This window comes from Rhinoraja longicauda, chromosome 10, assembly GCF_053455715.1.
Source record: "Rhinoraja longicauda isolate Sanriku21f chromosome 10, sRhiLon1.1, whole genome shotgun sequence".
NCBI classification, from domain to species: domain Eukaryota; kingdom Metazoa; phylum Chordata; class Chondrichthyes; order Rajiformes; family Arhynchobatidae; genus Rhinoraja; species Rhinoraja longicauda.
Genome location: NC_135962.1, coordinates 31403439 through 31425371, shown reverse-complemented (window position 1 = coordinate 31425371; position 21933 = coordinate 31403439). Strand labels below are relative to the sequence as shown.

General features: G+C 41.0%; 2 protein-coding genes across 5 annotated transcripts in view; one reads left to right on the top strand and one right to left on the bottom strand.

Annotated features, from left to right (window-relative positions):
• The window catches only part of ppp2r3c (protein phosphatase 2, regulatory subunit B'', gamma), a 32748-nt gene extending 32428 nt beyond the window's left edge, over positions 1-320 (bottom strand). For all 4 annotated transcript variants that reach the window (XM_078406577.1, XM_078406578.1, XM_078406575.1 and 1 more), the window contains exon 1: positions 182-320. In XM_078406577.1, coding sequence (XP_078262703.1) covers positions 182-248 — 67 coding nt within the window. In that variant the 5' untranslated portion in view covers positions 249-320. The remainder of the gene's footprint in view (positions 1-181) is intronic.
• Positions 321-358: 38 nt separating this feature from the next.
• Positions 359-21933, top strand: part of prorp (protein only RNase P catalytic subunit) — a 40951-nt gene continuing 19376 nt past the window's right edge. The window contains exons 1-4 of the mRNA XM_078406574.1: positions 359-1697; positions 2584-2631; positions 4399-4531; positions 12300-12407. Of these exons, the coding sequence (XP_078262700.1) occupies positions 727-1697; positions 2584-2631; positions 4399-4531; positions 12300-12407 (1260 nt within the window). The 5' untranslated portion in view covers positions 359-726. The remainder of the gene's footprint in view (positions 1698-2583; positions 2632-4398; positions 4532-12299; positions 12408-21933) is intronic.

The following is a 21933-nucleotide window of genomic DNA, read 5'->3' as shown; positions in this document are numbered from 1 at the left end:
ATTAAACACTCTGAAGAGACAATGTTATCAGTTGCACAATATTCCTGGGTGGAATTCACCTTGGTAATTTACACAGTAGAATGGGTACATTTCCCTAGCTCTGGTGACCGCCGGTGGGGACCAGTGATCGGAGTGAGGAGAGGGTGAATGATCTTTATGCTCACTCGGTATGGATACTTACGTTTCTGAGAAACCCCGACGACGAGGCGACTCTTCAGCATCTGCCTCCAGTCCGCAGCCGCCTCCATGCCGTGGCCGCGGAACGGTCGTCTGTCACCTCATTGGCCGAGCGTTTATTCGCGCTCACCTCTGACCCCAAGGTCCCCCCCGACCGACCAATGCGCTGCCGGCGGGATTGTTGTCGTCGCGACGCACGTGGTGGCGGTTGGAGGTGACGGTTGGCCGTCGGTATCGGTGTCGGTGTCGGCGCCCGCGCCCATCGCCCACAACTGCTTTCGCCTAGCATCGTGCTGTGCTGCCCAAGTTCCTCAAGCACTTTGTTTTCACTCAGATATTGCCCAATTGCACCCTTTCACCCGCGAAACGCATTGTTTGGGGCCGATCTTTTTTGTGACATTTTGGGTTTTAAGGGGATATATGTAGGAAGGAACTGCAGATGCTGGTTTAAACCGAAGGTGGAAACAAAAAGCTGGAGTAACTCAGCGGGTCAGGCAGCATCTCTGGAGAAAAGGAATAGGTGACGTTTCGGGTCGAGACCCTTCAGATATGTTGCCCCGGCGCCTGATGACTGTTCTCCATTTAAAACGTGCGTTCACTCCTGTGGTCAAAGCCCAGGATGCATCGAAGCTTTTACCATGCTCCCTTGCTCTGTGGTCCTGCACTTCGTGGAGGTTTTTAATGCTAGGTGCGTCCAGACACAACGGTGACAAAAAGAGGGATTCGCCGAGTACTCGGCAAGAAAGAGTGACTCGCAGGGGTGCAACTGGCACTTTTGCTTTATTTACTGCAGGGGCTGCAAGAAAAAGAGCCGAATTGGCAAAAAGCAAACTTGGTAATAAACTGATCGATATTCCAAAGGTAGTAAACATTGCAAGAACGCAAATTCCAATAAACCCTTTGAGTATTGATGAATGGAAGAAACTGAAAGCTGATGCACACAACAAAACTCGTTTTGAAGTAAGCATGATGGAAAAACTGCTGTCTAATTATGCTGATATTGACGTGGCTAAATCACTTTTAGTTTTTGTGACAATGGAAACTGGTACTGTTGGATATGAACTCCTTTTGAAGTATTTAGCACTGTGTGTCCAAGGGCATCATCTAAACGAGGTGCTTGATGTGTATGCCATTATGAAAACAAAATTTAAAACGATGGATATCGGAGCTAACAGCCTCTTCATTAGTGGTTTTAGCAAGACAGATCGTTGGAAGGAGGCCTTGATATTTTTGGATTCAATTAAAAAGATGATGAACCCATCACCCAGAAATTATGGTGATGTTATTATTTCCGCACTTAAGCACAAAGAAGTAGAAATTGCTTGGAGATTGCTTAACGAGATGGAAAGCAGAAATCTACAACCAAATGAAGAAACATTGCAAGCATTTTTCGATTGTGGTAAATTATTGTGTGATAAGCAGTATGAAAATATGATGATGAATATCCTTTCATACCTGAGAGACAATCAAATATATCCTGGGGAAAGTTTATTGCACAGTATCCAGTTCTGGTTTGAGAGGTAAAAATAATTACTTATGTTGTTCTTTTGGACATCTTGGTTAGGATTTAATGGTAAATCCAAATATTCATATTAATGTGTTGTGTTGTGGGTCAGGTGATAACTCCCTTGTCGATGTTGTTTTGATTTAGCAAGCCCTTGATTACTGCACAAAAAAATAATTGATCCATTATGCAATATTTACTATTTTATGGTTGCGTTCTAAGATGAATTAGCAACATTTCATGTTATTTGCGTGAGTTTTAATTTGCTGTAAACATGCATTTCACATAATAATATTTAAGCTTTGTTATTACTCTTGTAATGAAGCCATCTGTTGATTTTTCTTTTATTAATTGGACCAGTTGCTTGAGTTATGCAGGTATGTAGCACATTTTCTGGTAAATATATAAAACGAAGAGGAGTTGTCGCATAACTTTCTAAGTTAATTGCTTCATTTACACTAATCTTTTGTATAACAGCTTCAAAACAATGTTGATAAAACTTTACTGTGCATCCGTTCAACAGACGTGGAGAGGTATAAATTCACTTAATAATTGATGTCACGTGTTTGCAAAGATGTTGAAATTGGAAGTTGACCATGCTTAAAATTTATGGATATTTGTTTATGCATTCATAGTGATCATCACAAAATTTCTTGCCATAATTAAAATCTTTGCATGGTCTTCATTTGATGGGCCAAAATAACACAGCTCGTGTATCTTCTGGCTATCTACACTGTTAGTTGCCATCTTAATGCAGCCTGTACAAGTCACTGGAATTTGAGGGTAAAGTAAAATGTTGTGAAGAAGTAACTTTGGAATTATTATTCTTCTATTAACAAACGTTTTAAAGTTTGTTTTAATTTATTATTATTATTTTATTTATTACAATATTTTAATTTCAGCCTTCCAGGTAAGGGATGGGAAGGACACAAAACAACTATTGAACACAGGTATGACAATTTTATGATAGAAAGTATTTAAATTCCTTAGCATGTATGATTTTTATTTAATTAGTTCAATCTCTAAAGCTGTGAATTTATTTATTTTAATAAATTGACTTAAAATTAAATTAAAAAGTAAAGTAATACCTTATTTTTGCCTGCTGATTTACGATTTTTTTGGGGAAAAATGTAACTGTGAAGATAACAGATTAAAGAAGAATAAGCTTTACTGTGGTATACCTGAACAGCTTTTGTATGAGGACTGAGCAGTTGGGTGACTTTTCAAAGGGTGACTGTTGCCCATAGAGGTGCAGTTCAATATGAATTTATTGCTTTAAGGAGAGGGTGGGGAAAAGGAAGGTAATTGGGTAATTTATCTCTTATCTTGGCAATATTTCTTAATTTTCCAAATTATTTAGAATACAACATTCTGTAGTAAAGTAGTTTTGAGCCTTTATTTGGCTGGCTTCTTGATTATACTGCTTTCATGACATATTTAGAAGTATAAGCTAGTTAAGATAATTAAAGCACGGGATATTAATGAATATAAGTTGAGCTTTGACTAAACTACACTGTACTTTGAAGTCTGTTTAATAAAATCACACTTTTGTGTAGAGCTGAGCTCTTTGTTGACTATACTCAATGCCAGCTAGCTTTTAATATTCATACCAGACCAAGTGGACCTGTTGGGCCCAAACCTCTCCTGCATTGGTGCAGCACCCTATCCTCCCTCTCCCTCCCCCTCCCCCTATAGTTTTAGTATATAGATGTTTTTGCAACATGCTGAATGAATATGGACTCAACAAATGAGTAAATTTCCCTATTGCAGGATATTTAGAAAATAGTCCAACAAAATCTAACATCTTTGGCATAGAATAAAGCATTCTGATGCAGTGTCTCTATTTCATATCTTTTTCATTCACAAACATTTGCTTGTTATTCTTGTACACATCTCATTAAATTAAAATGATCTTAAATAGATGACAAATGCAACTAAGTTATTCTTGGGGTTCTATCATCATCATCAATACCCCTTCTGCTGTTACAGTAAAACATTCAGCTTCAAGTGCACATCAGGATTATGGAATCATAAATCAAATAAGCCCTGGACATAAAATGTTTAGTCTATGTATATGCCTATCATTGAAACATCTTAAAAACATTTTTGGGGGGCTTTAAAATTTTATTTCAGTGAATGCATTTTTCATAGGGCATAATATTACTAGTTGGCTAATTTATCAACATTAATTGACAACAAAAAACACGAGCAATTTTATCAGTAGCAAAAATTCTACTGAGAAGTTAACTAATAAAATATCAGCTGAGTTCTGGGTGCATTTTTCAGTTCATACATAAGAGGGCATAAATTTCTAATCCCTTTTTGTTGCCTCCTTCAAATGTTTCAGCTCATGCAAGAATATTAATGTGCATGTTGAAAGGGTAGTCTAATCTCTAGGTCAATCTCTGAAGGTTATTAAAAATGTGTATGCAATGGAAAATTACCAATAAAATAGTCTTGTGGGATTTTTTTCTGTTCGGCGGTCTTTGCCAACAGTTATTAATTAAGCAAATGTTCTGGTGTGGCATGATATCTTACAAATATCTATGTAGTATCAATTAATATCTTGCATAATTAAAAAACTGAATTCTCCCATAAAATATAGAGTGAAAACAACAGGTTTAGAGTAATGATTGTAAATGATGGACTTTGCCAATAAGGTTTTATAATCACTTCTCCCTAAGTAAAACTAATGAAATTGAAACTTTTTGTTACAGTGGGGAATGCCACATATGCAACACGTTGCTTGAATCCATTCGGCTAAGTGATGAAGAGTACAATATATTAAGAGATTGTGTGATGAATGATGTTATACAAGGTAGAGATGTTTTTAAGAAGACGACTCCTGAGGTAAGCAAATTGTATAAAAATATTTAAAGACAGTGTCTTTTACCCCAGGCATACCAACACTTGTCTAGAAACTTTGTTTCGATTGTTGCTGGAAGTCAAACATAACCAAATTGTTCAAACTTATTATTAAATACATTGAAATTCAAACAAATAGAAAAAATGTTGAATGAACATAGTGAAGACTAATTCCCTTGCAATTGTTTCTCTCCATTGAAAAAATGGCGAATTGCAGGATGATAAATTGCCATAACTTTGAAATCCCTCATTGGGGACTCTATCAGGAATTGAACTAGAGTGCAGTAAATGAATATCCAAAGGAAATGCTCTCAGCAATGTTTGCATTTCTGAGTTTACACATACATGCACGTGGGGAAATTTGGAATTTCCTTTAATTCACATGGGAAAGGCTAAGATTTCCACATTGAATGGTGTGCAAGAACATAGTAAAAGGCACTGTAGGTTTCGATATTCTGCTGCAGATTATTGATGTATCAATTGAAGAATGGCTACCAATGCTTGCTCACATTCCTCCATTTGCTTTTTGTTGTGATTCCAGCTCTTTCCAGGTTAGAGAGAGTGACAGGCACCACCAAATTCTTAAACTGCAAAATCACCACAAAACGGTTAAATCATTTGGCCATGTAGTGAAACAACAGATGCCATTCATATTGTGGGTGCAAAACCATTACCTAGATGAAATGGAATTGAAACACATTGTAATGGAAGGAACTGAGGGATGCACCAATGCAATATACAGATGATTCTTCATCATTAACTCCACACCAGTGGTCCCTGGTTTTGATTCCCTCCCTTCCCGTCGACTTGTACAGGCTAATTATTGTGAATGACTCTTAAGTGTCAAAGACACCTAACCACTGAATATAATGTACAGTGCCCTCCATAATGTCTGGGACAAAGACCTATCATTTATTTTTTTGCCTCTGTACTCCACAATTTGAGATTTGTAATAGAAAAGATCACGTGGTTAACGTGTACATTGTCAGATTTTAATAAAGGCCATTTTCATACATTTTGGTTTCACCATACTGTTTGGGACACAGCAATGTCATGTAAATGAAAGTAGTCATGTTTAGTATTGTGTTGCATATCCTTAGCATGCATTGACTGCTTGAAGTCTGTGATTCATGGCATCACCAGTTGCTGGATGTCTTCTCAGGTGATGCTCTGCCAGGCCTGTATTGCAGCCATCTTTAGCTTATGCTTGTTTTATAGACAATAAAGGAGTAGGCCATTCGGCCCTTCGAGCCAGCACCACCATTCAATGTTTTGGGGGCTAATCCCCATCAGTTTTCTCGTCAGCAATTAAAGGCATGCTCAATTGGGTTCAGATCGGGTGATTGTCTTGGCCACTCAAGAATTGACCATTTTTAGCTTTGAAAAACTCCTTTGTTGCTTTAGCAGTATGTTTGTGATCATTGTCTTGCTGTAGAATGAACTGCCGGCCAATGAGTTTTGGGGCATTTGTTTGAACTTGAGCAGATAGGATGTGTCTGTACACTTCAGAATTCATTATGCTACTACCATCAGCAATTGTATCATCAATGAAGATAAGTGAGCCAGTACCTTCAGCAGCCAAACATGCCCAGGCCATAACACCCCCACCACTGTGTTTCACAGATGAGGTGGTATGCTTTGGATCTTGGGCAGTTCCTTCTTTCCTCCATATTTTGCTCGCCATCACTCTGATCTAAGTTAATCTTCGTCTCATCTGTCCACAAGACGTTTTTCCAGAACTGTGGTTGCTCTTTTAAGTACTTTTTGGCAAACTGTAACCTGGCCATCCTATTTTTGCGTCTAACTGGTGGTTTGCATCTTGCAGTGTAGCGTCTTTATTTCTGTTCATGAAGTCTTCTGCGGACAATGGTATTTGACAAATCCATACCTGACTCCTGAAGAGTGTTTCTGATCTGTCGGACAAGTGTTTGTGGATTTCTTTTATTATAGAGAACTTCTATAAATCATTTGGCCATGTAGTGAAACAACAGATGCCATTCATATTGTGGGTGCAAAACTATTACCTAGATGAAATGGAATTGAAACACATTGTAATGGAAGGAACTGAGGGATGCACCAATGCAATATACAGATGATACCTGTGGAAGACTTCCTTGGCCTGCCAGTCCCTTTGCGATTAGCAAGCTCACCAGTGCTCTCTTTCTTCTTAATGATGTTCCAAACAGTTGATTTTGGTAAGCCTAATGTTTGGTTGATGTCTCTAACAGTTTTATTCTTGTTTCTCAGTCTCATAATGGCTTCTTTGACTTTCATTGGCACAACTTTAGTCCTTGTTGATAAACAGCAATAAAAGTTTCCAAAGGTGATGGAAAGACTAAGTGCTGAGAGGTCTCTTATACCTGCATTAAGCAGGCAATTAAACACAGCTGACCAATTACAAAAACCTGTGAACCCATGTGTCCCAAACATTATGGTGCCCTGAAATGGAGGGACTATGTAGCGGCACGGTAGCGCAGCGGTAGAGTTGCTGCTTTACAGCGAATGCAGCGCCGGAGACTCAGGTTCGATCCTGACTACGGGTGCTGCACTGTAAGGAGTTTGTACGTTCTCCCCGTGACCTGCGTGGGTTTTCTCCGAGATCTTCGGTTTCCTCCCACACTCCAAAGACGTACAGGTATGTAGGTTAATTGGCTGGGTAAAAATGTAAAAAATTAAATAAATAAAAAATGCCCCTAGGATAGTGTTAATGTACGGGGATCGCTGGGCGGCACGGACTTGGAGGGCCGAAAAGGCCTGTTTCCGGCTGTATATATATGATATGATATATATATGATATATGATAAACACAGCTGTAATTTCTAAATGGTGAAACCAAAATGTATAAAAATACCCTTTAATAAAATCTAACAATGTGCACTTTAACCACATGTGATTTTTTTCTATTACAAATCTCAAATTGTGGAGTACAGAGGCAAATAAATAAATGATGAGTCTTTGTCCCAAACATTATGGAGGGCACTGTATACTTGGCAATTATGATCTTTTGTGGCACTCATTTCATTTTCTGGTTTGAGAGACCATTGGATGGATTGACAAACAACTTCAGAGTATCAGGTTCTGCATGTCACAAGAGACACCGCAGACAAAAATTAAATGTTCATAGCATTGTAATATAAAAAATACTGTTTCCTTGAACATGCAAGTTTGTTTTTAATATTTGTGTTTTACCTAAATTGGAAACTTTGGAGCTCCTTTACCTTCTTGGCTTTAGACTGAAGGTGGCGCTTTTGTCAAAGGAGCTTACAAGTAAAGTTAAATAAAACACCACATGCTGGAATAACTCAATGAGTCAATTAGGCAGCATCTGTGGAGGGAATAGATAGGAAGGAGGCCCTAGCAGGGAAGACGGTAGAACAGCAATGGCAGGTATTCCTGGGAATAATGCAGAGGTTGCAGGATCAATTTATTCCAAAGAGGTGGAAAGACTCTAAGGGGAATAAGAGACACCTGTGGCTGACAAGGGAAGTCAGGGACAGCATAAAAATTAAGGAGAGGAAGTATAACATAGCAAAGAAGAGTGGGAAGACAGAGGATTGGGACTCTTTTAAAGAGCAACAAAAGTTAACTAAAAAGGCAATACGGGGAGAAAAGATGAGGTACGAGGGTAAACTAGCCAATAATATAAAGGAGGATAGCAAAAGTTTTTTTAGGTACGTGAAGAGGAAAAAAATAGTCAAGGCAAATGTGGGTCCCTTGAAGACAGAAGCAGGAGAATTTATTATGGGGAACAAAGAAAGGGCAGACGAGTTAAACCGTTACTTTGGATCTGTCTTCACTGAGGAAGATACACACAATCTCCCAAATGTTCTAGGGGCCGGAGAACCTAGGGTGATGGAGGAACTGAAGGAAATCCACATTAGGCAGGAAATGGTTTTGGGTAGACTGATGGGACTTAAGGCTGACAAATCCCCAGGGCCTGATGGTCTGCATCCCAGAGTACTTAAGGAGGTGGCTCTAGAAATAGTGGAAGCATTGGAGATCATTTTTCAATGTTCTATAGATTCAGGATCAGTTCCTGTGGATTGGAGGATAGCAAATGTTATCCCACTTTTTAAGAAAGGAGGGAGAGAGAAAACGGGTAATTATAGACCAGTTAGTCTGACATCAGTGGTGGGGAAGATGCTGGAGTCAATTATAAAAGACGAAATTGCTGAGCATTTGGATAGCAGTAACGGGATCATTCCGAGTCAGCATGGATTTACGAAGGGGAAATCATGCTTGACAAATCTACTGGAATTTTTTGAGGATGTAACTAGGAAAATTGACAAGGGAGAGTCAGTGGATGTGGTGTACCTCGACTTTCAGAAAGCCTTCGACAAGGTCCCACATAGGAGATTAGTGGGCAAAATTAGGGCACATGGTATTGGGGGTAGGGTACTGACATGACAGACAGAAAGCAAAGAGTGGGGATAAATGGGTCCCTTTCGGAATGGCAGGCAGTGACCAGTGGGGTACAGCAAGGTTCGGTGCTGGGACCCCAGCTATTTACGATATACATTAATGACTTAGACGAAGGGATTAAAAGTACCATTAGCAAATTTGCAGATGATACTAAGTTGGGGGGTAGTGTGAATTGTGAGGAAGATGCAATAAGGCTGCAGGGTGACTTGGACAGGTTGTGTGAGTGGGCGGATACATGGCAGATGCAGTTTAATGTAGATAAGTGTGAGGTTATTCACTTTGGAAGTAAGAATAGAAAGGCAGATTATTATCTGAATGGTGTCAAGTTAGGAGGAGGGGCAGTTCAACGAGATCTGGGTGTCCTAGTGCATCAGTCAATGAAAGGAAGCATGCAGGTACAGCAGGCAGTGAAGAAAGCCAATGGAATGTTGGTTTTCGTTACAAGAGGAGTTGAGTATAGGAGCAAAGAGGTCCTTCTACAGTTGTACCGGGCCCTGGTGAGACCGCACCTGGAGTACTGTGTGCAGTTTTGGTCTCCAAATTTGAGGAAGGATATTCTTGCTCTGGAGGGCGTGCAGCGTAGGTTCACTAGGTTAATTCCCGGAATGGCGGGACTGTCGTATGTTGAAAGGCTGGAGCGATTGGGCTTGTATACACTGGAATTTAGAAGGATGAGGGGCGATCTTATTGAAACATATAAGATAATTAGGGGATTGGACACATTAGAGGCAGATAACATGTTCCCAATGTTGGGGGAGTCCAGAACAAGGGGCCACAGTTTAAGAATACGGGGTAGGCCATTTAGAACGGAGATGAGGAAGAACTTTTTCAGTCAGAGGGTGGTGAAGGTGTGGAATTCTCTGCCTCAGAAGGCAGTGGAGGCCAGTTCGTTGGATGCTTTCAAGAGAGAGCTGGATAGAGCTCTTAAGGATAGCAGAGTGAGGGGGTATGGGGAGAAGGCAGGAACGGGGTACTGATTGAGAGTGATCAGCCATGATCGCATTGAATGGCGGTGCTGGCTCGAAGGGCTGAATGGCCTACTCCTGCACCTATTGTCTATTGTCTATTGTCTGTCTATGACCTCTTCAGTCTCCCAGATGATCTGAAGGTTGTGTAGCTGCTGCTCCAATTCCCTAATGTGGTCAGTAAGCACCTGCAGCTGGACACACCTCCCACAGGTATATTCCTTGGGGACACTGGAAATGTGTAGAAAGGAACTGCAGATGCTGGTTTATACTGAAGATAGACACAAAGTGCTGAAGCAACTCAGTGGGTCAGGCAGCATCTCTGGAGAAAAAGGATGAGTGACGTTTCGGATCAGAACCTTTCCCCTGCAACTGCAGGAGATGCAACACCTGTCCTTATATCTCCTCCCTTGGCTCCATCCAGGGACCCCGACAGTCCTTTCAGGCGAGGCAGATGTTCACTTGTACCTCCTCCAACCTCATCTACTGTATCCATTGTTCTCGATTCTTCTATATATCGGCAAGACCAAGTGCAGACTGGGTAATCGTTTTGCTGAACACTTGCGCTCAGTCTGCCTTGGCCTACGCGACCTACTGGTTGCCAAACACTTTAACTCCCCTGCTGCTGACCTTTCTGTCCTGGGCCTCATCCATTGTCAGAGTGAGGACATATGCAAATTGGAAGAACAGCTCCTCATATTTTGCTTTGGTAGTGGTATGAACGGTGATTTCTCTAATTTCAAGTAACCCCTGCATTCACTCTCTTCCCCCTCCCCCCCCCCCCCCCCCCCCCACCCTAGTCGTGCTACTAGTTCCCTCCCCTTTACTTTCAGTCTGAAGAAAGGTTCCGACCCAAAACATCACTTATACTTTTCCTCCAAAGATGCTGCCTGACCCACTGAGTTACTCCAACACTTTGTGTCTATTATTGAAAATGTCCCCGACTTCCCATATCCTGCAGGAAGTGCATACAACTGACCTAACTGCCATCTGTACTTCAAGAGGAAATTTACAAATGAAAGGGAAAAAAAAGTGCACTTTATCCTACCATCGCCCTCTGCATCAAAGCCTCTCCAACCGACAACCCAGCACTTGCCTGCCGCAAGGCCAGAACCCGGCCCTTGCAAACCCGGCCCCTCAAACCAGAGCCCGGCACTTGCCCGCTCCCATTACAACTACTTTACTTGTATCTACCTTTCTTTTATACACTCACTAGGAGCAGTCACTCCAGGACTGCTTTGAGCTTCTCCAGTTGAAACTCACCTCACCTCACCTCATTAACCGTGGGGCTTTGTTAATTGTCTGGCCTTTTTAAAAGTCCTGCTCCTCTCATCAGCTTCTCCAGTTATTGCTTGTTTTTAATTGCCAATAGATTGCTAGGCTGTTTCAGAGGGCAATTTAGAGTCAACAACGTGATGGCTATTGGGTTACATTCAGGGTGAGAATGAAAGATTAACTTTTTTGAAGAACATTGAGGTACTATACAGCTATGTTTTATAACAGACTAGTAGATTTTATTCTTAAAATTTCAGATCATACCGCTAAACTTCAATGAGGTGCAATACCATGATCAGTGTCTGGTGTTTAAGTTTAGTTTATTGCTACCTGTATCGAAGTACAGTGAAATACTTTTTTGTGGTGCGCTATCCAGTCAGTGGAAAAACTATACATGATTACAATCAAGCCATTCAGTGTACAGATACAGGATGAGGGGAATAAAGTTTAGTGCAACATAAAGCCCAGTAAAGTCTGATCAAAGATAGTCCAAGGGTTCCAATGAGGTTGATGGTAGGTCAGCACTGCTCTCTAGTTGGTGATAGGATGGTTCTATTGCCTGATAACAGCTGGAAAGAAACTATACCTGAATCTGGAGGTATGTATTTTACCACTTCTATTCTTCTTGCCTGATGGGAGAGGGGAGAAGAGGGAGTGTCCAGGGTGAGACTCAACCTTGATTAATCTGGTGTCCTTGCCGAGTAACGTTAAGTATAAATGGAGTAAATGGGAATGAGGTTGGGTTGCATGACTCTTACACTCAAAATTGTGCTGGTAAAGTGGAGGATGTCACTTAATCAGAATAATTTTTAACATGCTGTACACAAATTAACAGTAAAATTCATTTTACTGTCTGAAAGTTAATCTATGATACATAATTCAGTGTGAAGGAGGATCCCTTTCCCCCCACAAATGTGGCCTGGCCTACTGTGGTCTTGCAGCATTTGTTTTTTGCTCAAGATTACAGCAAAAATGTGTACGTTTGCTAATAAATTATTCCAAACAGAGAATATTCCACAGGTTTTTGTTGTCTAAATATAATACAGTTTTGTAATCTGTTAGCAAAATGTTTGTTTCCGATTTTTGTTTAGGAATTGCAACATTTTCAGTCCTTTGTGAAGAATCGTCTCCCGTTTGATGTTGTAATTGATGGATTAAATGTCGCCAACATCTCAGCTAAGGGTACGCAGTCCAAAATTGTGAGTATTCAATAAAGAATATTTAACAACATCTTTTATTTGATTAAACCATTGGTTTATCAAGTCATGACTGCAGTCTAATGTAAATGATTGTATGATATTGCTAAGGCATTTTTTTAAACATTCAATCTGGCTCAAATTAAGACCAGCAACATGAATTTGTATATTTAGTATGGTTAAATGGTGGCATAGTGCACTGCACATAGGAAATATCATCAACAGAAATATATGCATTTTCAGCCAGGAGATTTGTAGTGACTCGTCGTCAGCGTCCTCCATTATGTCAGCATGGATTTACCAAAGGCAAATCATGTCTGACGAATCTTATAGAATTTTTCGAGGATGTAACTAGTAGAGTGGATAAGGGAGAACCAGTCGATGTGTTATATCTGGACTTTCAGAAGGCCTTCGACAAGGTCTCACATAGGAGATTGGTGTACAAACTTAAAGCACACGGTATTGAGGGTTCAGTGTTGAGGTGGATAGAAAATTGGTTGGCGGACAGGAAGCAAAGAGTAGGAATAAACGGGTCCTTTTCGGAATGGCAGGCAGTGACTAGTGGGGTACCGCAAGGCTCAGTGCTGGGACCCCAGTTATTTACAGTGTATATTAATGATTTAGACGAGGGAATTGAATGCAACATCTCTAAGTTTGCGGATGACACGAAGCTGGGTGGCAGTGTTAGCTGCGAGGAGGATGCTAGGAGGCTGCAGAGTGACTTGGATAGATTAGGCGAGTGGGCAAATGCATGGCAGATGCAATATAATGTGGATAAATGTGAGGTTATCCACTTTGGCGGCAAGAACAGGAAAGCAGAGTATTACCTGAATGGTGACCGATTGGGAGAAGGGGAGATGCAACGTGACCTCGGTGTCATGGTGCACCAGTCATTGAAAGCAAGCATGCAGGTGAAGCAGGCAGTGAAGAAAGCGAATGGTATGTTGGCATTCATAGCAAGAGGATTTGAGTTTGGGAGCAGGGAGGTTCTGCTGCAGTTGTACAGGGCCTTGGTGAGACCGCACCTGGAGTATTGTGTGCAGTTTTGGTCTCCAAACCTGAGGAAAGTCGTTCTTGCCTGAGAGGGAGTACAGAGAAGGTTCACCAGATTGATCCCTGGGATGGCGGGACTTTCATATGAGAAAAGACTGGATAGACTGGGCTTGTACTCGCTGGAATTTAGAAGACTGAGGGGGGATCTTATAGAAACATATAAAATTCTTAAGGGGTTGGAGAGGCTAGATGCGGGAAGATTGTTCCCGATGTTGGGGGAGTCCAGAACCAGGGGTCACAGCTTAAGGATAAAGGGGAAGTCTTTTAGGACCGAGATGAGAAAACATTTCTTCACACAGAGAGTCTGTGGAATTCTCTGCCACGGAAGGTAGTTGAGGCCAGTTCATTGGCTATATTTAAGAGGGAGTTAGATGTGGCCCTTTTTGCTAAAGGGATCAGGGGGTATTGAGCTGGATGATCAGCCATGATCATATTGAATGGCGGTGCAGGCTCGAAGGGCCGAATGGCCTACTCCTGCACCTATTTTCTATGTTTCTATGTTTCTATGTGGTTGTACATTAAAATGCAGAATGCAGATGTGAACTGGAAGTTGGATGCTTGTAGGCTTACTGTCTTACACTCGGCTCTGTTGGTATAGGTAGCACAATACATGTTCATAAGTTACAGGGGCAGAATTGGGCCATTCGGTCCATCAAGTCTACTCTACCATTCAATCATGGCTGATCTATCCTTCCCTCTCAACCGCATTCTCCTGCCTTCTCTCCATTACTGTTGTCACCCGTACTAATCAAGAATCTGTCAATCTGCCCCTTAAAAATACCCAATGACTTGGCCTTCACAGCCATCTGTGGCAATGATTTCCACAGATTCACTACCATCTGACTAAAGAGATTCTTCCTCATCTTCTTTCTAAAGGTACGTCCTTTTATTCTGAGGCTATGACCTCTGGTCTTAGACTCTCCTGCTAATGGAAACATCCTCTCCACATCCACTCTCTCCAGGTCTTTCACAATTCAGTAAGCTTCAATGGGGTTCCGCCCTCAGCCTAAACTCCAGCGAGTACAGGCACAATGTCATTTATCATATGTTAACCCAATCATTTCTGAATCATTCTTGTAAAACCTCGTCTGGACCCTCTCCAATGCCAACACATCCTTCCTCAGAGATGGGGCCCAAAACTGCTCACAATACTCCAAATGCAGTCTGACCAGTGCTTTATAAAGCCTCAGCATTATATCCCTGTTTTTATATTCTAGTCCTCTCGAAATAAATGCTGGCATTGCATTTGCCTTCCTTACTAACGATTCAACTTGCAAATTAACTTTTTGGGAATCCTATACCAGCACTCCCAAGTCCCCTTGCATCTCCAATTTCTGAATTCTCTCCCCATTTAGAAAATAATCTACGTCTTTATTCCTACTACCAAAATGCATGACTCTACACTTTGCTATGCAGTATTGCATGTGACACTTCTTAGCCCAGTCTCCCAATCTTTCCAAGTCCTTCTGCAGAGTCCCTGCTTTCTCGAGATGGTGTGCCCCTCCACTTATCTTCATGTCATCTACTAACTTGGCCACAATGCCTACAATTCCTTCATTCAAATCATTGATATACAACGTGAAGAGTAGCGGCCCCAGCACCGACCCCTGCGGGACACCGCTAGTCACTGGCAGTCAACCAGAAAAGGCAATTTTACATGATCTTAGTCTCCCATCCCTTCTTAAACTATTACTTCTGGGAACTTCTCCATTCAGCTTCATCGATACACTTCCACTGTGTTAATCCCTCCCCCCACTATTTAGTTTAAAGCCATATCTATGTGAATCCCTCCCCCCACTATTTAGTTTAAAGCCCTGGTTATGCAGTTTGCCAGGACCCTAGTCCCAGTCGGGTTCAAGTGGAGTTCGTCCCATCGAACCAGCTCCCTCCTGCCCCAATACTGATACCAATGTCCCATAAATTCAGATCCCCTTGTTCCACACCAATCTTTGAGCCACGTATTCAACTCTAATCTTCTCAACCCTTTGCCACTTTGCTCGTGGCTCAGGTAGCAATCCAGAGATTATTACCTTTTTGATCCTGCTTTTCAATTTAGTTCCTAACTGCTCAAATTCCCTCAGCATAGCCTCTTTTCTTGTTCTACCTACACCATTGGTACCTTCATGGACCATTACGACTGAATATTTGCCCACCCACTCCAAGTTCCTCTGCAGGTCATACGTCCCAAATCCAGGCACCAGGCAGGCAACACAGCCTTCGGGACTCTCAATCCACGTGACAGAGCATAATGTCTATTCCCGACTGTACTATCCCCAATGACAACTATGCTTTTGTTCTTTCTCCCCTCGTGAATAACCCCCCTGAACCATGGTGCCCCGGTTAGGTTGCTCATCCATCCTACAACCCCCACACTCATCAGACAAAGCCTCAAGTTGCATTTCACTGCAACATGGCCACTCTCAACAGGCTGCTCCACTGTGCCTTGCCAACTTTTTATTTGCTACTCACCTGCTAGCTGAACCATTTGGACGCCTGCTTCAATCTAATACCCCGGCTCCACAATCAGCAACACCAAAAAAATATCCTTCAACCTCTTCCCGCCTATTTAAAAAAAGGTTTTTAAAGTCTTTCAGCAAGATGGCTGCTCTCCCATTGTTTTCAAAGTAGAAAAAAAAATTCTCTCAAAAGGTAGCACTCATAGTGCAATCTGCAAATTCATTCAGGTAGAATTGGAAATGACAAAATGAATGTTAAGATTTTCATTTTCAGCTTCTAACTCAAATCATAATATTTTAAATAATGGAATGCACAACCACTCCTGATCATTGCTGAATTTTTATTTCTCCAAGTGATTTTTCATACTTGATGTGCTACTTTGTATTCTATTTTATTGAATTTATCAATGGGACAAACTATTTTTCTGTATGAAATATATAAAATATATTGTATTGCACAGATGCCTGATTTTCCATGAGAAGTTCCAGTGTGTATATTTTGTAATGGAACTGCAGACATAATCTTCTCAACAGCGGGAATGTATAATTACAACAAAGCAAATATATATAGACTTTATATATTTGCTATCTACTGTAATATATACATGTGAACAAGAGACGATATAATGGAAATATAAATGGGCAAACATGAGTGCATGACTGAAAGATAGGAACTGAACTGGCACCTACTGTACTCTTTATTCTGTGCCTTATTCAAGTTCAGACTTGTTTATTGTCAAATTCACAAGTTCGCTGAGGTGCAGGTAAAATGGCACATAGCCAACACACAAAAACAAATATTGTACATAAATTCTGCAAGAAAGTCCATGGTAGTGCAAGAGATATTCTGTGGTTGAGGTAGGATTAGGGTTGTGCAGAAGTGCAGTTGTAGAGCTTGATGATGAGTTTGGAGAGCATGATTGTGTTGAACACCAAGCTGGAGTCAAAGAACAGCAGCCTTATATGTGTGTTTCTGTTATCTAGGTGGTCCAGGGCAGAGCGGAGAGCAAGTGAAACAGCATTTCCTTTTGTTCTGTTGTGGGAATAGGTAAATTGAATGGGGTCATCCAGCTTATTTCTGAAACAGGAATTGATTTATGCCATAATGCACCTCTCAAAGCAATTCTTTACTTCAATGTGGTGGATGCAAGTGCTAATGGGCAGCAGCAGGTTACCATGATTTTCCTGGGCACTGCTATTATAGTCCATACGGTTGTCTCTAGCCCATAGAGTGGATGGAAAAATCATCAGGCTGGTGCTTTGTGTCTGGAGAGTTGGGAGTTAGCCATGTCTTTGTGAAACAGAGTACACATCAGTGCCCTATGTCCCTCTGATACAGCACTCTTGCTTTTTGGTCCTCAATCCCATTCTCCAGTGATTGTGCATCCAGAAGGATTTGGCATGACTCTTCAGTTTTATCTGAAGGCCTCCCCGGCAACCACTTTTAGCACAATAGAGCCCTCCATGACACTTCCAGTTGCTGTACCTGTGTTCCTGGTGGTTGGGCTGTCAGACAATTGCAAACTTGCATATGCATTTATGTTGCTTAAAGGCCCATTTATTACTGCTGAAGTTCTGTCTGCAGATTTTAGCTTGAAAAGGTCAAAACGTGAGTAGACCTGTGTTCTCCTGCATGCCGCCTGCAAAACGTAGACACAATCTTATTTAATCTTAATTGGATTATTATTTTAAGTTGTGTTTATTATTTCTAGCTGCAGTTATTATTTCAAGCTGTATTTTCCACTTCCCAAGAGTAGTATTGTTTGCTCCTCAGAATATAGTTACTTAGTGCACAGATACAAAGAGGCTACTTCAACAACACGTTGCACGTGAAACAAACATATGCCTAATTTTTGTCATGGAAACATGATAATACCTACGGTGTATCTGACCATGCAATATCATGAGACACATCATATTGAGAGTTGCACAGTAGAATTGTTTTTACACTAAAGTGCTTTGGGCAATTCTGATGTTGAGGAAAGCATAGCATAATGCAAAACAGTTCTTTAATCAATTTACAAAGAAAATAGACTTCAACACTCTCTTATATTTGCTGTCTAGGTGCCAGGAAAATATATCATGCACAATTTCCATAATACAAAAAAAAATAAATCCATATTACTTGCGATCCATCTGTTTCAATATGCTTTTGTCATCTTCTCATCTTCCATCTAATGAATATTTTTTTATGTTGGACATTATCCTTTATTAATCAGGCAAGAAGGCAGTTTCTCTAACCAACTAAACATACAGAGGAATTTAAAACTGAGGTGCTGACATAAAACTCCATTACAGGCCTACAGATGTGTTAAACAACAAAGACAATATAAAATAGATTGACCTAAAAAAAGTTCTGCTGTCAAGCCGCAGATAAAGTTTTGAAAGCTGATGGGCAGATAAACAACTGACAGAAGGAAGAGGTTCCAGGAATTTTACAGCTTTCAGTGGTTGTAACAGTTGTATCAAGTGGATTGTTCATTTTTGCTTTGCCTCGCAATTCCCACCATCACTGTAGCCAGTCTTCAAACAGTTTGATTCATTCCACATAATGTCAGGAAATGGCTGCGAAAAATGGATACAGTAAAACCCGTTGAACCAGAAAACATCCTGGCAGTAGACCTGAAGACTTCACTCCAGAACTGGCAGAGCCTCAATCATAATTGTTACAGTGTTGTGCAGTAGCACAACAGTCCATGATGTTGCTCCAGCAGCCCAGTCTCAAACCTGAACTATAATGCCTTCTCTGTGGAGTTTGCATGTTTCCCGGTGAGGGACTCTACAAGACCCCTGAAGGTGTCCTGTGGTGTCTGGCACCAAAACATTAGCAGCAGATCCTTCAAGTCGTATAAGTTGCGAGGTGGAGCCGCCGTAGATCGGACTTGTCGATCCAGCACATCCCACAGATGCTCAATCGAATTGAGATCTGGAGAATTTGGAGGCCAGGACACCAGCCCCATACGCAGCAGGGTGCGATTCTTGGTTCTTGGTCCTCCAAAATATTCCAAATGGAATTTAAACTGGAGGTGGATGCACTGTGTATTGTCACACATTCTTCCCGTGACCACCATTAAAACTTTCTGTACGTGCCACAGTAGACTTTCTGTCGGTTCGGACCAGACAGGGTAGCCTTCGTTGCCCTCGTGCATCGATGAGCCTTGGGCGCCCAACACCCTGTTGCCAGTTTGTGGTTTGTTCCTCCTCGGACCACTGTCGGTAGGTACTCACCACTGCTGACCGGGAGCACCCCACAAGCCTTACCGTTTCAGAGATGCTGTGACCCAGTCGTTTGGCCATCGCAATTTGCCCCTTGTCAAAGTCGCTCAGGTTTTTACACCTGCCCAACACATCAACTTCAAGAACTGACTGTTCACTTGCTGCCTACTATATCCCACCCCTTGACAGGTGTCATTGTAACAAGATAATCAATGTCATTCCCTTCACCTGTCAGTGGTCATAATGTTTTGGCTCATCGGTGTAATTCTCTCTTGAAAACATCCAGTGAATTGGCCTCCACTGCTTTCCTTGGCAGAGAATTCCACAGATTTACAACTCTCTGGGTGAAAAAGTTTTTCCTCATCTCAGTCCTTAATGGACTACCCCTTATTCTTAAATGGTGACCCAGGTTCTGGACTCCCCCAACATCGGGAACATTTTTCCTGCATCTAGCCTGTCCAATCCCTTGAGAATTTTATATGTTGCTATAAGATTGAAAATAGGTGTAGGAGTATGTCATTTGGCCCTTAAGATCCCCTCTCATCCTTCTAAACTCCAGTGAATATAAGCCGAGTCGACTGATTCTTTCATCATATGTCAGTCCCGCCAACCCGGGAATTAACCTGGTGAACCTACGCTGCACTCCCTCAATAGCAAGCATGTCCTTATCATAAGTGATAGGAGCAGAAATAGGCCATTTGGCCCATTAAGTCTAGTCCACCATTCAATCATGGCTGATCTATCACTCCTAACCCCATTCTTCTGATCTTTTAGGTTAGTTCAGAGATACAGCGCGGAAACAGGCCCTTCGGCCCACCGAGGCCGCACCGATTCACCACCCTTTGACTAAAGAAATTACTCCTCATCTCCTTCTTAAAGGAATGCCCTTTAATTCTAAGGCTATGACCTCCAGTCCTAGACTCTCCACTCGTGCTCACATCTCCCATCCACTCGATCCAAGCCTTTCACTTTTCGGTAAGTTTCTATGAGGTTTTCCCTCATCCTTCTAAATTCCAGCAAGTACAAGCCCAGTGCCATCAAACGTTCCATCATATGTGTAAGTGAGAGAAAAAAGGGACATGGGTGGGGATTGGTGGATTATGTTTGAGAGCCAGCGCAGACTAATGGCTCCATCTATGTTGCAAGGAAAAAATATAAAAGTACAGCTATTACACACTAGCATTTACAGAAAATGTGATGTTTCCAAAAAGGCAGAGCAAATTGAATCCAATTATAATTACTGCCCAATTCATTCATAATTAGCAAAGTGATGGAATATTTGTTAGTGCAATCAAGCAGCCCAACCTGTAGCTTTTGCTTGGACGTTAAAAAAAAATGAAAATAAACTTTATTCATAAAAATATACAAAACCAAAAAAGCATGCAAGACTCTTAATACATTCTTCATGTCTACACATTCATTATTGCTAGTGTTTTACTCAGTCGTGTCAGCACCTCCCTGGTCCCTTATACATAGCAGGATTGCCACTCAGCTGGCCCCCTGGGATGATATTCCTACCTTTGTTTGAGGGATGTCCCCACTGGAATCGGTACCTCAATGTCCAACATAATTTTAATCCAGGGACTAAACAACGTTGAATTTCGGAGGTGAGGTGAGAGTGATTGCCCTTAAAATCAAGAAAACAATTAACCCCCAATCCCATGACATTCTAGTACAAGAAGGACAAGAACAGTGAATTCCCTCACCCCTGAACGCACTTGAAAACATAATCAGCATTCTTTAATCATTTTATGTCATTATAAGGATGAGAGCTCACTATCGCCTTCTCAAGGGCAGTTAGTTATGAGCAATAAACGTTGGCTCTGCTTGTAATTTCAATGTCCCAAAAAATAATCATTAAATTGAAGTATTGTTAAAGAGCATTTCTAAATATATTTAAGTAATGGGCATTGCCATATGGCAAAGGAAATATGGCAGAAATTAGATCCAGGGTAATTTTCTTAACATATTCATGACACAGATCATGAAAACTCTAAGATCTTGGATATGTTCTGACCTATTGCATTTATCCCTGTGGTCTTACGGTATTTCAATTATAATATCTATTTCCAATTTAAGTCTCGTTACTTTTGGGTGTACATAGTTAGCTGAGGTGATGTTTCAATTGTTTTACCCATGACTCATTTCCTATTAATTCAATATAGTGGGTAGTCAAATCAATGTTGACCAATATTATTGTTATGTGTCAAATGAGCTATATGGGATTTGTCCTTTGGAGTACACTTAGAATGAATCATCATTTTATTTCCCTGGTAATACCTCATCTTTTGAAGTTAAAGTGCGTAATAAACAGACAGCATCAGGATGATTCACTGGTTTATCAGAGTTGCGGAATCTTTATTTAGAAAATCCCGATAGAGGGGAAAACTGGGAGTGTAGTAACTTAATATATTGCCTGCATTCTTCTGACTAAATTCATACTTACAGCTTGAAATAACTTCACTTGAAACATACTATTGAACAATTAATTTAAATGTGTCATGTGTTTCAGAATTGATTTATTTAGAACTCTGTACAATATTGATATCTTCAAATGCTTTTATTTCAGTGTTTAGATTTTAGCAGTCAGGTTTCCGTCCATTCATAGCATTGAATTTCATCAATCAAAGATACAAACTGACAACAATTCTCTGTTACTCTAAATTTAATGTTACCTACTTTGGTCCTTCTAGACCTCTGCATTTTCTCACATCTGAGTTGTCCAGTTGAATGGGATTACATTTGCACAGACTTGCAATGTGTCTAACATAGAAAACAGAACAGCAGAACTAATCTGTGACAGC